General features: G+C 40.4%; 1 protein-coding gene across 2 annotated transcripts; it reads right to left on the reverse strand.

Annotated features, from left to right (window-relative positions):
* Positions 1-299: 299 nt before the first annotated feature.
* LOC122109392 (T-cell surface glycoprotein CD1b-like) lies at positions 300-16,976 on the reverse strand. 2 transcript variants are annotated; one of them, XM_042681750.1, is made up of 6 exons: positions 16,811-16,976; positions 16,253-16,519; positions 15,170-15,448; positions 2,344-2,622; positions 1,489-1,582; positions 300-916 (listed from the first exon to the last, which is right to left on the reverse strand). In XM_042681750.1, exons 1-6 carry the CDS (start codon positions 16,869-16,871, stop codon positions 895-897), a joined length of 1,002 nt encoding a protein of 333 aa, XP_042537684.1. In that variant the 5' UTR covers positions 16,872-16,976; the 3' UTR covers positions 300-894. The 2 variants fall into 2 exon arrangements, with proteins under 2 accessions (XP_042537684.1, XP_042537685.1); XM_042681751.1 differs by having other exon boundaries at positions 16,253-16,418; positions 16,811-16,890.
* Positions 16,977-17,373: the final 397 nt, after the last annotated feature.

Below are 17,373 nucleotides of genomic sequence, written 5' to 3' on the forward strand. Positions count from 1 at the left end.
AAGCTAGAGTTTCTTGGCCAAGAAGTCTGAGTATGGCTCCCTTATTAAATGAGGGAAATAAATGTAATAACCATTTTAAAGATTGAATAGATAGAGAGTATGTTTCTTGCTCTCCTGAGCCCAAAGGGACAAACAGCAACTTTCCTTAGGCCAAGGAAGAAACAAATCAGCCTTGCGATTATTAATCCCACTCCCCATTTATTCTCGGGCATGCATACACTAGTTTACTTTTTAATATCATAAAATGGCAGAAGATTTGGTTAGTTTAGAAGAAAAGCAAAGCTCTGTAAAGATAAATATATATTCCTGTATTTTTATTTAATAATTTATAAATACCAAATATATTGTTCTTTTAATTTTGTGTAATATGTAATGATGATATTAAACAAGAAATAAAGCCCAGAAATTTAATGAGAAAAAATCTGACCATAAAATTTAACTTTCCTGACAAAATATTTCCCAACATAAAAGGCTAAACAAGTGAACTCATCCAATTCTTCACAAACACAGCCATGCTGCCCCATACTCTGGAGAGTAACAAGACAGGAAACATATCTCAACTCATCTTAGGAAGTCAAAAACTCATTCATAACAATACCTAACAAGGATAAGGCTTGTAGATGAAAAGGTAGATGAAAAACTAGAACCATATATTCTCAAACTAATTCCAAATGCATACATTCTCAATAAGTAGGAAAGATGAAAACATATAGAGTTGTTTTGCCATATGAGCAATCAGTCATTGTAACACACATTAACAAAAGAAATTATATGAAGCACATGTTTTCCTGCCAAAACAATAATTATTGACATAACAAAACTATCTCTTGAGTTCACAGGTTTCTCGGCATCTTGGTACTTATATTCCAAAGGAGAGAGAAGAAAGATTGGGGCTCATGGAATATCATCATATGACCTGTAAAGAACATAAGTTTTAAAATATATATATATAAGAGATATGAACAGAGTCATATACAGCATTCTTCACAGAACCCAATGGAAGAAGCAGCTCAAGTGCTCCTATGGTATTTAGACATGCAGTGGAAAGGACTCAGCCTGAAGAAGAAAGGTAATTCTGACGTAGCTGCCATGGAGATATATTCAGACAACAGATGGCTAAGAGTAAGAGGCCAGTCACAAGATGAATACCAATAATTCCAATCACATCCATAGAAAGCAAAAGTACAAGAGTCACTATCCCAGGGCCTGGGAAAGGGGGGAAGGAAACATGGCTTCAAATGTGAGGACAGTTTCACATTGCAAGGAGAACAAATAAAATAGCATCTGTGTTATTAATATTGTTAGACGCACTAATGATGGTAAAAGTTCTATGTTAGATGTATTTTGCCAAAAATCTTTAAATTACCTCTCCCCAGTATCAAGGTTAAGAGGAAACTCTTGGTAGAAAGAGGACAACTAATGGGCTATTAGTACATGAAAGATCAAAAAGTATGGAACAGACAGAAAAGAAGGGTTAAAAAAACTCACCAGCGCTTCCAAAACCACAGTGCAAGGCACAGCAAAAGGATCAAGCAAGGCACTATTACTGCAGCAATGATTAAACCAACAGAGACAGAGTATCCTGTAGATTGGAAGAGTAATCAATTTTCACTTCTAATGACACTTGCTCCATTACCTGGCCTTCCTTTGCCTACCTAACCATCCTCCTATCATCCCAATTTTGGGGGGAGTCTGAGGTTAACAACTTTACTGAGATAAAGTGAATAGATAGGATATTGTCACTACTGGACTTTGAACTCAGACTGTATCACTCTCCCTTAGCTTTTCTTGCTCCACATTGGTGCTCTACCACTCCCGCTACATCTCCACTTTTGACTTTTGTCTGGTTAACTAGACATGAGAACCCCAGGGACTTGTCTGCCTGGGATGTCTTCAAACCTCGATCCTCAGAGATCAGCCTCCCAAGGAGCTAGGTTTACACACATGAGACACTATCACCCAGCTAAGAACTGCTTCTATTTAGGGGTGGACAATTTACTGAGTGTGAACACATGAAAACACACATGTTACCATCACCACTTTTGAGAGAGTGTCTCCCTATATAATGTAATTTGGCCATTAAATTGTCATGCTGTGTCTCAAACTCACTAGTGCTGAGATTACAAGAAAATGCTCTCATGCCCAGCTCAGTATCTTTCTAAATGTCCTTGGATCATCTTCTTCCTTATACCTGCCCATTCTGCCTGCCTCCTGTCTGCCATCGCCCACCAAATGTCTTCTAGCCCTTCCTCCTCACCATTCCCTGTCCCTCACACACCCTCTCCCTCTTTGCTTTAGAGCTACCTGCTCCCACTCCCAGCCAGAACTCCAGCTCTCTCTCACCCCAGTAGAGGACGATGGCCCGTCCCCCTAGACTGCTGTGCTTCACATGGCAGCTCAGGCCCTTCACCTCCTCAGCTTTCACATCCAGGGTTGCTCGCAGATACCACGTCCCATCAGCATAGGGCAGGAAGTCATCTCTCTGGGTGTCCAGCTGCTCCTGATCACCTCGCATCCACATCACCGACACAGGCTTTGGGTAGAAGCCAGAGACATGACACACCAGCCGCAGATGGCCAGGCCCAGGACTGGGGCCATTGGACAGCCAGGCTTCAGGCTTCACTGGAGCAGGAAGAGGCAGAGACAATACTAGAAAATAACTCTAACCTGGGGCATATGGACTTCAAAGTCCACATGTTTGGACATAGACCTCCCGACTTCCTTGAAAACAAAATCAATGACTGATGGACTGTCACTCTTTCTTCTAACCTCTACAATTTGTTATTGCATACAACTGTTTGTACTGTTTGTATAAAAATAAGAGAAAAAGAAAAATGGTGTACATCTTTATTGAGGATTTATTTTCATTGCAAACTTTAAACATTGTAATTCACTGAAATCATTTTTCTACTGTCAAATATATACCTTTCCTTCATGCTGGTATTCAACATCGTGAAAATGCCAATACTTCCCAAGGCTATCTACAAATTCAATGTGGTACTTTTCAATACTGCAAATTCATTCTTCAAGAAAATAGAAGAGACAATCCAAAAATTCATATGGAAAAATGAAAGACCCCAAATAGCAAAAACAGTGCTGGAGGAATATCAATACCACATTTCAAACTCTGCTATAAAGCAATAGTAATCAAAACAGCTTGGTACTGGCACAAGAACAGACCTCAGGACCAATGGAATAGAACTGAAAACGCAGAAATGAACCCACAGATCTATAGCCATCTAATCTTCAATAAGGGAGCTAAAAAAAATAGAATGGAAGAAAGACAGCCTCTTCAGTAAGTGATGCAGGCAAAATTAGTTAATCACTTATAGAAAACGAAAGCTAGATCCTTATATATCACCCTGCACCAGAATCAATTCCAAATGTATCAAAGACCTCGAAGTCAAAGCAGACACTCTGAAAACATTACAGGATGGAATAGGAGAAACCCTAGGTCTTCTTGGCACAGGCTTAAATTCTCTTCATAGAGACCCAGAAACACAACAAATCAAAGACAGGTTGGACAAATGGGATTGCATGAAGTTGCAGAGCTTTGGCATGGCAAAGGACATAGCTAGCAAGATCAATAGAAAGCCCACGGATTGGGAGAAGATCTTCACTAGCCATACAACAGACAAAGGTCTCATAGTAAAAATATATCTGGAACTCAAAAAATTAAATCCCCAACAACAAATCCTCAAAGAAAGAACTGTCCAATAAATAAGTGGGTTAAAGACTTAAAGAGAAACTACTCTAGTTCCGGGAAGATGGCGGAGGAGAAGCTGGAATCTGAACAAGCTCTTGCATAGAAAACAGTTTCAGAGTTCCAGTGAACAGTCCCAAGCCAGAGAATCACACCAAGTGTGCCATCACAGGACAGAGAGTTAGTCAAGAGAGGGGAAGCCAAGCAGACACATCTGAGCAGCTGCCGCTGCGGCGGCAGGGTCGCAGCGGCGACCACCGCCGCGGAGGCATACCTGAGACGCAGTCCGGGACAAAGGAGCCAGACGCAGCGGACGAGCGAATTCTACTCAACACCAGCAAGAACCGACAAGGAGCGGAAAACTTCATCCTGCACTTTGCAGACCAGAGACGACCCGAGATCCAAGACTCCGCGTGAGTAGAAGCCCCACTTCCTCACTCCTCTGGGAGCAGAGGAGGGAAGGCCACCCCTCCCCCCCCAGCACCGGTGATCTCCATCTTGGATACCGACAAAGCTCGGAGGAGCGGCTAGCTCCAGCTCAGGCCTTGGAATAGAGCTAGTCATTTGGCAGGTCACAGGAACTTGGCGGCGAGGTGACCTCACAGACTCAGTTCCATCCAGGGAGGGGTCGCCCAGCTCAGGCACCAGCCACTGGAGTGGCTCTCCTAGCTGGGTGGCCAGAGCCAGAGGCTGCCCCTCCCTCTAGCAGCCACCACAATCAATTGAAAAACAGAAACCCTGAGAATGGCTCCAGGCTGGGTGCTGTGAGTTTTTTTTCACAAAATAGCCCCAGGGAAAAGTTACTGTTCCTTGAAAGGCCTCAACTCTACCCAGAACCTAGCCTCATCACTGCATCCCCCTCTTTTGTGATTCTCAAAGCAGATCACCCTCCCAGTAAACTAACCTGGGAGGGGGATCTCAAAATCTTGGGTAAAGCAGAGCATTTTCCTGCCTGTTCCAACAAACTGACTTAAGAAACCAATCAAGCCACAGGACCTCAAGCTGACCAGAGACTCCAACCAGACTCTGGTTACAGACAAAAGGGAGATACAGGACTCTTCCCACCCCTCCCAAAAAAAAGAAAAAAAAAAATCAAAGAACTTTTTTTTTCTTCTTCTTCTTTTCTTTTTTTCTTTTTCTTGTTTTGTTTTTTTTCGTTTTTTGTTACCTTATATATATATAAAAATTTTTTTTTGCTTTTCTAAAACTTTTATTAATCTTTAATTTTTGCCTCTTCTGAAAAAATAATTGTTTTCCATTAACTTTTTTTTTTCTCCTCTTATAATTTTTATTTTAGGAATACGTGAATGTGTGTTTTCTTTTCTTTTCTTGTCTTCTTTCTCTTTTTCTTTCATTCTTAATTATCTTTTTGTTTTTTTTTCTAGCTCTACTGAACTTCTGATCTTTTCTTCTCACTTTCCTATCCTTTCCATCTTTTCCTCTTTGTTCATCTTTATGTGACTTAACTCTTGTCCTGCACATCCTCAGATAAACCCGTAGTTAACCAGTAGACCCTATCCCCCATTGTGTACACACTTAATCCACAAACTTATTACTCAATTCAAAACCTCTGAGACTTAAATTCACTAATAGCAGTACTTTATACCTATACAATATTTTAAGCATTTTTTTAAAGTTTTTCTCATCTCCTCTATGTCCCTCCCTTTCTCTCAACATGTTCATATTCCTCTATAAATAGATGGTCTTTTAATCTCTAAAATAACATTAATTTTTACGTTTCTATTTTATTTTCTGGTCTCTTTTCATTCCCCTTTCCCTTTCTTCTTTTTTTCTCTCTCTCTACTTACATCCTACCCAACCTATTTCCTGCATTGTGATTAGGACATAGTTAACTCTCCCTGTGCCTCCCCACACCAATCTATTCCTATTTTTTACCCACATCTCTTCCTAACCCTAATAATTTCTGGCTTTCCAAATTCTTCTCTGCGGTTCGAAGTTCTTTAACATATAGTTGTTTGATGTCGAATAGATGTATCTGTTGAACTAGATTGTATCTGTAGACTATTGACTGTACAAATGCAAACTTTGGTTGATGGTTGCCTTAAGATAGTGTTCTAGCACAAAACTGGTGCTATCTTCATCTCAAATGGGCAGAGTAAGCCGGAAAAACACAAGAAAAATGGCAAATTCGGGTATCTCAATTCCCAATCCTGATAATCAGGGGTTAGAACAGATAATGAATAATCCAGAGGAGAGTTCCCAAACAGCTCTACAAACACTGGTGGCAAACATGATAAATGAAAAGTTTGACAACGTACAAAGGACTCTGTATGAGCGTGATAGGGAGAGAGAGGAGGCATCCCAGAAGTTTATACAGGAATATCATAAGCGTGAGGAAGCTACTCAAAAACTGATACAGGATTTGCGTGAACAACTTGAGAATACTCAAAGAGAAAGGGAGGAATGGCGTGAGCAGGCTGAGAACACTCAAAGAGATCTGCAGGAATCCCACGAACGGGAGGAAGCTAATCAAAGAGTAATACAGGAATTGAGAGACCAGGTAGAGAACACACAAAGATCACTAAAGGCATTCATGGAATCCATTAACAAAGAGCTGAAGGAAGTCAGGGAGACCACAAAGGGAATGCTGAATGGAACCCAACAGAAGGAATGGGAGCCCAAAGAAACCATAACCAATCAACTAAGTGATTTGAGGACAAACACTGAACACCAAATTAAGGAAGTAAAGAAATTCATACAAGACCTAAAACAGAGCTTCAACAAAGAACTTGAAGCCATCAAAGCTGACCAACTAGAAGGAAAAGAGATAAAAAACAAAGTAGAGAGTCTTGACAGCAGGTTAGACCATGCAGAAGATCGAATCTCAGGGATTGAAGACAGCCTAGATATTATAGAGAAAGAACATACAACCATCCAAGACAAGTCCAAGAAATATGATAGATCTATCCAACACCTGGAAGACACCATCAGAAGGCCTAATCTAAGGATAATGGGTGTAGAGGAGCACCTAGAAACAGAAGTTAATGGTCTAGGAAATTTGTTTAACAGGATCCTAGCAGAGAACTTCCCAAACATGCAAAAAGATAGGCCTGTCCAGATACAAGAAGCCTTTAGAACCCCAAATAGACCAGACCAGAATAGGACATCCCACCGTCACATTATAATCCACACAGGATCAACTCAGAACAAGGAAAAGATCCTTAAAGCTGTCAGGGAGAAAAGGGTAATCACTTATAAAGGGAAACCAATTAGAATCACCTCAGATTTCTCAGCAGAGACAATCAAAGCAAGAAGAGCCTGGAATGATGTATGCCATGCCCTAAAAACAAACAACTATCAACCAAGAATACTGTACCCAGCTAAACTCTCCTTCATAACTGAAGGCCAAATAAAAACCTTCCATAGCAAAGAAAAATTGAAACAATACATCTCCACCAAACCAGCCCTACAAAAGATTCTTAAAGATGTCCTACACATAGAAAACCAACAAGACCGCAATAAAGGCCAAGAAACTGCACCCAAACTGAGAATCCAAGAACCATAGGAAGAACCCAGTTTTCGCAGCCCCCAAGAAGGTAGATAACATGGCAGGAACTCCCAAATACCTCTCAGTCCTATCTCTTAATGTTAACGGACTGAACTCTCCAATTAAGCGACATAGACTGTCTAGTTGGATTAAAAAACAAGACCCTTCTATCTGCTGCCTGCAGGAGTCACATCTTGCCCATAAAAACAAACACATTTTCAATGTTAAAGGCTGGAACAAAATCTACCAAGCAAACGGACCGCATAAACAGGCGGGAGTTGCAATCCTAATATCAGATAAAATAGACTTCAAATTAAAATTCATGAAAAGAGATAAAGAAGGTCGCTACATACTAATTAAAGGATCTCTCCTTCAGGAGGATATTACAATTCTAAATATCTATTCGCCAAACAATGGAGCACCCAAATTTATCAAAGAAACACTACTTTCCCTCAAATCCCATATAGATCCAAAGACATTAATCGTTGGGGATTTTAACACACCACTCTCCCCACTAGATAGATCAACTCGGCAAAAACTCAACAGAGAAACCGCAGATCTAAACAGCTGCATAGATCAACTAGACTTAACAGACATTTACCGAACATTTTACCCAGCAGCATCAGAATACACGTTTTTCTCAGCAGCACATGGAACGTTTTCTAAAATAGACCACATTTTAGGCCACAAAGCAAACTTGTCTAAATTCAGAAACATTGAAGTTATACCTTGCATTCTCTCTGACCACAAGGGAATAAAGTTAGAACTCAACACCAAAAGCCACCAAAGAAAGTCCGGTATCACATGGAGGCTGAACAACACACTGCTGAATCATGAGTGGGTCATGGAAGAGATTAGAAAGGAAATTCAAATGTTCATGCTATTCAACAAAAATGAACACACAAAATACCAGCTCCTCTGGGACACAGCAAAGGCAGTACTCAGAGGCAAGTTTATAGCTTTGAGCTCCTACATCAACAAATTGGAGAGATCTGAAACTAACAATTTAATGACACATCTAAACCTCCTTGAAAAAGAGCAGCAAGATAAACCCCAATCCAGTAGACGGAAAGAAATAATCAAAATTAAATCAGAATTAAATGAATTAGAATCCAAAAAAACTATAGAAAGAATCAACAAAACAAAGAGTTGGTTCTTCGAAAAACTTAACAAAATTGACAGGCCCTTAGCAAATCTTATCAGAAAAAGAAGAGAACACACCCAAATTAATAAACTCAGAGATGAGAATGGAAACATCACCACGGAAACAAGCAAGATTCAGAACATTATAAGGGAATACTTCTCAAAACTTTATGCTAATAAGTTTGAGAACTTGACAGAAATGGACCTCTTCCTAGCAAATATTGACATGCCAAAACTAAACCAAGATGAGGTAAACTATCTTAACAGGCCCATATCAAGCATTGAAATAGAAACAGCAATAAGAGACCTCCCAGCTAAGAAAAGTCCAGGACCAGATGGTTTTACAGCGGAATTTTACAAGGCCTTCAAAGCAGAGCTCACACCAATTCTCCTCCAACTCTTCAATGAAATTGAAAGAGAAAGCTCACTACCGAACACATTCTATGAAGCCATCATAACCCTCATCCCAAAACCAGGCAGGGACTCATCAAAGAAAGAGAACTATAGACCCATTTCTTTGATGAACATTGATGCGAAACTTCTCAACAAAATTTTGGCCAATCGACTTCAACAATTCATCCAAAAAATCATACACCACGATCAAACAGGATTCATTTCAGGGATGCAAAGCTGGTTCAATATACGCAAATCAATTAATATTATTCATCACATCAACAGGAGCAAGAATAAGAACCACATGGTTATCTCAATAGACGCAGAAAAAGCATTTGACAAGATCCAACACCCCTTTATGATGAAGGTTTTGGAAAAATTAGGAATCCATGGAACATTCCTCAATACAATAAAGGCTGTATATGACAAACCTACAGCCAGCATTATACTCAATGGTGAAAAACTAAAGCCATTTCCTCTTAACTCAGGAACAAGACAAGGATGCCCACTCTCTCCACTTCTCTTCAATCTAGTATTAGAATGCCTAGCTACAGCAATAAGACAAGATGCAGACATAAAGGGGATCCAAATTGGGAAAGAAGAAATAAAACTCTCCCTCTTTGCAGATGACATGATCTTGTATTTAAAGAATCCCATAGACTCCATTCCCAAATTACTCAAGCTGATTCAAAACTTTGGCAAAGTAGCAGGTTATAAAATTAACCCCCAAAAATCAATGGCTTTTCTGTATGCCAACAATGAGAAAAGTGTGGCTGAAATTAGGAAAGCAACTCCATTTGTAATAGCCCCACAAAAAATAAAATACCTAGGAATTAACTTAACTAAGGAAGTGAAGGACCTCTATGATGAAAACTTTAAAATCTTGAAAAAGGAAATCAACACAGAACTTAAAAAATGGCAAAACCTCCCATGCTCCTGGATTGGAAAGATTAACATCGTGAAAATGGCAATACTTCCCAAGGCTATCTACAAATTCAACGCAATACCTATCAAAATTCCACCCTCATTCTTCAAGGAAATAGAAGAGGCAATCCAAAAATTCATATGGAACAATAAAAGACCCCGAATAGCAAAAACGCTCCTCAATGGAAAGAACACTGCTGGAGGAATATCAATACCAAATTTCAAACTCTACTATAAAGCCATAGTAATCAAAACAGCTTGGTATTGGCATAAGAACAGACCTCAGGACCAATGGAATAGAATTGAAAACCCAGAAATGAACCTACAGACCTATAGCCATCTAATCTTCGATAAGGGAGCTAAAACAATAGAATGGAAGACAGACAGCCTCTTCAGTAAATGGTGCTGGCAAAACTGGTTAACTACATGTAGAAAACTAAACCTAGATCCTTATATATCACCCTGCACCAGAATCAACTCCAAATGGATCAAAGACCTTGAACTCAAAGCAGACACTCTGAAAACATTACAGGATGGAATAGGAGAAACCCTGGGTCTCCTTGGCTCAGGCCGAAATTTTCTGAATAGAGACCCGGAAACACAACAAATCAAAGAAAGGCTGGACAAATGGGATTGTATAAGGTTGCAGAGCTTCTGCAGGGCAAATGACATAGCTAGCAAGATCAATAGAAAGCCCACGGACTGGGAGAAGATCTTTACTAGCCATACAACGGACAAGGGTCTCATATCTAAAATATACTTGGAACTCAAAAAATTAAACCACCCAACAACAAATCCTCAAAGAAACAACTGCCCAATAAGTAAGTGGGCGAAAGACTTAAAGAGAAGCTTCTCTGAAGAAGAAAGAAGGATGGCCAATAGACACATGAAGAAATGTTCAACATCCCTAGCCATAAAAGAAATGCAAATCAAAACAACATTGAGATATCACCTCACTCCAGTTAGAACAGCAAAAATCAAGAACTCTAACAACAACAGATGCTGGAGGGGATGTGGACAGAAAGGAACCTTACTTCATTGTTGGTGGGAATGTAAACTTGTTCAACCACTTTGGAAAGCAGTATGGAGGTTCCTCAAAAGACTCCACATAGAGCTCCCCAATGACCCAGCAATCCCACTTTTGGGCATTTACCCAAATGATCACAAACAAGGCCACACTAAAGCTACCAGCACAACTATGTTTATTGCAGCATTATTTACCATAGCTAAGACATGGAACCAACCCAGATGCCCCTCAGTAGATGAATGGATCAAGAAGATGTGGTATATATACACAATGGAATTCTATGCCTCCATCAGAAAGAATGACATTTCCCCATTTGTTAGGAAATGGAAAGGCTTGGAAAAAATTATATTAAGTGAAGTAAGCCAGGCCCAAAGAAACATAGGTCCCATGGTTTCCCTCATTTGCAATATCTAGTATAGGTATGAGTCAAGCGGAAAAAGTCAGAGAATGTGATGTTAGGAAAACGAAACCTCAAATATGTATTTTAATGTTTTTGTTTCTTTCATGCATGTGTTTCTAACGCATTTATAAGATTATTTCTTTGTTGCTTTGTATGTCCCTCCCCCACAGTGTAACCCCCGCTTTCACTATATTTGATGTCAGTATAACATGTGGAGGAGATTTGGACAAACAAGTCATTTAAGGATTCAGGTGGACCTGTTGCAACAATGAGAAGTACAAAATGTCATGTCAAAACCAGCTTTACAATGTCGGTGGGGGGGGGGGGGGAGGGGGGGTATGAATGGGTGGGAGGGAGGGGGGAGGCTGGGAAGGGAGGTGAAGGGTAAACAAAGGAGGAGGCTGCAATGCTTGGTAAGAAATGTATGCATTATCCTGCCCATGTAATTGTAACCCCTCTGTACAGTATGTTCTCAAATAAAATAAAATAAAATTTAAAAAAAAAAAAAAAAAAAAAAAACTTTGGCAAAGTAGCAGGTTATAAAATTAACCCCCAAAAATCAATGGCTTTTCTGTATGCCAACAATGAGAAAAGTGTGGCTGAAATTAGGAAAGCAACTCCATTTGTAATAGCCTCACAAAAAATAAAATACCTAGGAATTGACTTAACTAAAGAAGTGAAGGACCTCTATGATGAAAACTTTAAAATCTTGAAAAAGGAAATCAACACAGAACTTAAAAAATGGCAAAACCTCCCATGCTCCTGGATTGGAAAGATTAACATCGTGAAAATGGCAATACTGCCCAAGGCTATCTACAAATTCAACGCAATACCTATCAAAATTCCACCCTCATTCTTCAAGGAAATAGAAGAGGCAATCCAAAAATTCATATGGAACAATAAAAGACCCCGAATAGCAAAAACGCTCCTCAACGGAAAGAATACTGCTGGAGGAATATCAATACCAAATTTCAAACTCTACTATAAAGCCATAGTAATCAAAACAGCTTGGTATTGGCATAAGAACAGACCTCAGGACCAATGGAATAGAATTGAAAACCCAGAAATGAACCTACAGACCTATAGCCATCTAATCTTCGATAAGGGAGCTAAAACAATAGAATGGAAGACAGACAGCCTCTTCAGTAAATGGTGCTGGCAAAACTGGTTAGCTACATGTAGAAAACTAAAGCTAGATCCTTATATATCACCCTGCACCAGAATCAACTCCAAATGGATCAAAGACCTTGAACTCAAAGCAGACACTCTGAAAACATTACAGGATGGAATAGGAGAAACCCTGGGTCTCCTTGGCTCAGGCCGAAATTTTCTGAATAGAGACCCGGAAACACAACAAATCAAAGAAAGGCTGGACAAATGGGATTGTATAAGGTTGCAGAGCTTCTGCAGGGCAAATGACATAGCTAGCAAGATCAATAGAAAGCCCACGGACTGGGAGAAGATCTTTACTAGCCATACAACGGACAAGGGTCTCATATCTAAAATATACTTGGAACTCAAAAAATTAAACCACCCAACAACAAATCCTCAAAGAAACAACTGCCCAATAAGTAAGTGGGCGAAAGACTTAAAGAGAAGCTTCTCTGAAGAAGAAAGAAGGATGGCCAATAGACACATGAAGAAATGTTCAACATCCCTAGCCATAAAAGAAATGCAAATCAAAACAACATTGAGATATCACCTCACTCCAGTTAGAACAGCAAAAATCAAGAACTCTAACAACAACAGATGCTGGAGGGGATGTGGACAGAAAGGAACCTTACTTCATTGTTGGTGGGAATGTAAACTTGTTCAACCACTTTGGAAAGCAGTATGGAGGTTCCTCAAAAGACTCCACATAGAGCTCCCCAACGACCCAGCAATCCCACTTTTGGGCATTTACCCAAATGATCACAAACAAGGCCACACTAAAGCTACCAGCACAACTATGTTTATTGCAGCATTATTTACCATAGCTAAGACATGGAACCAACCCAGATGCCCCTCAGTAGATGAATGGATCAAGAAGATGTGGTATATATACACAATGGAATTCTATGCCTCCATCAGAAAGAATGACATTTCCCCATTTGTTAGGAAATGGAAAGGCTTGGAAAAAATTATATTAAGTGAAGTAAGCCAGGCCCAAAGAAACATAGGTCCCATGGTTTCCCTTATTTGCAATATCTAGTATAGGTATGAGTCAAGCGGAAAAAGTCAGATAATGTGATGTTAGGAAAACAAAACCTCAAATATGTATTTTAATGTTTTTGTTTCTTTCATGCATGTGTTTCTAATGCATTTATAAGATTATTTCTTTGTTGCTTTGTATGTCCCTCCCCCACAGTGTAACCCCTGCTTTCACTATATTTGATGTCAGTATAACATGTGGAGGAGACGGGGACAAACAAGTCGTTTAAGGATTCAGGTGGACCTGTTGCAACAATGAGAAGTACAAAATGTCATGTCAAAACCAGCTTTACAATGTCGGTGGGGGGGGGGGGAGGGGGGGGTATGATTGGGTGGGAGGGAGGGGGGAGGCTGGGAAGGGAGGTGAAGGGTAAACAAAGGAGGAGGATGCAATGCTTGGTAAGAAATGTATGCATTATCCTGCCCATGTAATTGTAACCCCTCTGTACAGTATGTTCTCAAATAAAATAAAATTAAATTAAAAAAAAAAAAAAAAAGAAATGTACTTATTACCTTGCTCATGTAATTGTAACTCCTCTGTATGGAATTTTTACAATAAAAAAATTTTTAAAGAAAAAAAAAAAAAAAAAAAAGAGAAACTACTCTGAAGAAGAAAGAAGGATGGCCAATAGACACATGAAAAAATGCTCAACCTCCCTAGCCATAAAAGAAATGCAAATCAAAACAAAACTGATATACCACCTCACCTCAGTTAGAATGGCCTGTAATCAAGAACTCTAATAACAACAGATGCTGGGGGGGATATGGACAGAAGGGAACCTTACTGCATTGTTGGTGGGAGTGTAAACTTGTATGGAGGTTTCTTAGAAGACTCCAGACACAGCTCCCCTATGACCCAGAAATCCCACTTTTGGGCATTTACCCAAATGATCACAAACAAGACCATACTAAAGCTACCAGTAAAACTATGTTTATTGCAACATTATTTACCATAGCTAAGATATGGAACCAATCCAGATGCCCCTCCATAGATGAATGGATCAAGCTAATGTGGTATATATACACAATGGAATTCTATGCCTCCATCAGACAAAATGTCATTGCCACCTTTTTTAGGAAATGGAAAGACTTGGAAAAAATTATATTAAGTGAAGTAAGCCAGACCCAAAGAAATATAGGTCCCATGGTTTCCCTTATTTACAATAACTATTACATGTCTGAGACAAGCAGAAAAGTTCAGATAAGTTGATGTTAGGTGTTAGGACTCAAATGATTTTTCTTTCGTGCTATTGTTTCTAATGTATTTATAAGATGATTTCTTTGTTGCTTTGTATGTCTCTCCCCCACGGTATAACCCCTGTTTTCACTGTATTTGATGTTGGGATAATTTGTGGAGTGGAAGGAAAAAACAAAAGGTTTAAATAGGGATACATGTGGACCCATTACAACAATGAGATGTACAAGACATTATGCCAAAAAACAAACTTTACAACTTTGGGGTGGGCGCGGGTGGAGGGGTAGCAGGGAAGGTAAGGGGAAACAAAAGGGGAGGTTATGGGAAGGGGAAACAAAGGAGGAGGCAACAATGCTTGATAAGAAATGTACTCATTACCCTCCCATGTAATTGTAACCCCTCTGTATGGTATTTTCACGATAAATTAAACTTATTAATAAAAAAAGAATCTAAAAAAGTTGTTTTGCTAAAAGAAAAATTATACAGACTTACACATTTTTCATTTTATTTCATATTTTCTTTAAAGGGGTGTTCTCTTCATCATCAATAGAGTTGTTTCTGGGAGGGCCTTTCATATCTGGTCAATGTCATAATATTACTTTGTATTTTTACTTGGAATAAATTAATTTTATGATGCTCTTTAAGTTTAAGGAAGGTGGTCAAAAGGGAAACAGAGCAGGACAAACCTTGCTTCTCCAGATCCTCCTTTCCCGCTTCAAGAAGGCTCAAGAGATATCCGGGGCAGGTTTTATAGAGGAGAGTGTCCACGATTTCCAAGATACCTTTGTACTGGTGGATGAATGTGCAGAATTTCTGAGCTCTTCTGCCACCTTCTGGTGCAGGTACACAGGAGTGATTCTTGATATACAGGAAATCCATTTTTCCTAATGCTCCTGTCAGGAAGCTTAGGATGGCTCCCCCAGAGTGCAGTTCACAGCCTGCTGTGCCCTGGATCTCAAAGGGATCTAAGGAGGAGGAACACAGATAAAAGTTCAGCTACTAAACGTCAAACTGGAAATAAAGACTGTGGAAAGGGTTCAGGATTTCAGATTTGATGAGCATATAATTCAGGAGTATGAAATGATGCGCTGAAACTATTAGAACACTTAGAGGCTCTCAGATAGAGGAGCATTAAGAAGGGGCAAGCATGCCACGGATGGGCCAGAGTAGGGTGTGTGATGGAGGAGAGGAGATAGAACAGGTGGGTTGAGAATCAGGGACTTGGAGTCAAAATTTCAGCAGCCTGGGGCTGGGAAGATGGCTCAGTGGTAGAGTGCTTGCCTGGCATGCATGAGCTTCTGAATTCAATTCCTCAGCATCACATAAGTAAAAAAAAAAAAGCCCTAACTGTTGCTGTGGCTCAAGTTGTAGAGTGCTATCCTTAAGCTAAAGTGCAGAGGGACATCACCCAGGCTCAGAGTTCAAGCCCGGTGATCAGCAAAAAAAAAATTCAGCATCCTGAGAGAAATAGGATACTCACTTAGGGAGGACCAATCAGGAAGGATAAAGTCACCAAAATTGAGTAAGAAGAAGTCACATTTTAGGGCATTCAGGCACAGGGAAGGAAAGGCAGAACAAGTTTCTTACAAGAAAAACAATGCCATGGTCACAAAGAAAGTGATTTCCTCCATCAGAGACCAAAGGAAAAGCAGCCAGATCTGAGTACTTCAAAGAGATGTAGAGATTTCTCTAGAGAAAGGTGTGCAGGCAGACAGGGGTGGAGAGGGGGACTCAGGAGAGGAGAGAGGAGGAGAGGCAACAGTGCTCACATTGCAACTGGAAATCACTGGCATGTTTTTGCACTTCCTCAATGAAGGCGAAGTAGTACACTCGGAATATCTCCACAAGCTCTTTCACTTCAGCATCAGTGAAATTCCCCTTGGACCAAGGCTTCAGAAATATGGGAGTGGCTGACTCACGGTCCCAGCCATGAATCTGCAAATCATCCAACCAACATGAAAATTGAGTTTCTGCCCACATGCTGTTGGCAAATGATGAGATCTGAATGCAGTGCAGACGGATTGGCTCCTGGAAAGCTGTGGATAAAGGGGAGAAACATGAAAGGAAACTTAGGAATGGGATGGAGGAGGGATGAAAGCATGGACACTGAGAAAATGTGAAAACACAAACTCAGAATCTGTGCAACCCATGAGCACTGTCTCTTTAAGAGCCTTGGGCCTCAGCCTTCAGCCCCAACTTCCAGAATGGTCAAGACACTGGAGACAGGAGGCCTCAGAGCCTAGTGGACCAAGCTCACCAGATAAGTGCAGCCTGTCTTTATCCAGACCCTCCGCCACAGGGCAGGCTGCTACCCCAGTTGCTCTTACCATCCTGATTGTCCCCAGCTGGGAAGAGCACAGCTAGCAACACAAGTGGCAGGAGCAGCATCTCCCAGAGAGGACCTCAGGAGCTCAGGGCTCTGCTTGATGTCTGATTCTGCAATGCTGCTGCTCAGGACTCGGTACAGACTTCCTGTCTCTCCCACTTGAAAACTCTCTTCATATAACTTGCAGATCAGAGAGGGAAATGTGTCCTTGCACAGCCTGCCTTCTCCACTCCAGGTTTCACTTCCCTCTTCCTTCCTTGGCCTGAAGCTTCTCTCCATGAATCCATTTTCATCAGATGACCTCAAAGAAATTCCCCTTGTCACAATACAAGCTTCTCGACCTCTCTAAGCTTCGATGTCATATCTATACATACAGGGGAATACACAACAGTTGCTCAGCTTCATGAACATGCTGAACCCTGGAAGGAGTTTTTGGTTTATGCACCCAGTTCATCCTCCATCCTCCCACTGTTCTGTCTTCTCCCTTAATGTCATGATTCTTTTCCTCCTGTTGTCCACAGCTTCATTCCCTGTTTTATTTCCTTGTCTGGATTCCCTAATCTC

This window comes from Dipodomys spectabilis, unplaced genomic scaffold, assembly GCF_019054845.1.
Source record: "Dipodomys spectabilis isolate Male_0828 unplaced genomic scaffold, ASM1905484v1 ptg000069l, whole genome shotgun sequence".
NCBI lineage: Eukaryota > Metazoa > Chordata > Mammalia > Rodentia > Heteromyidae > Dipodomys > Dipodomys spectabilis.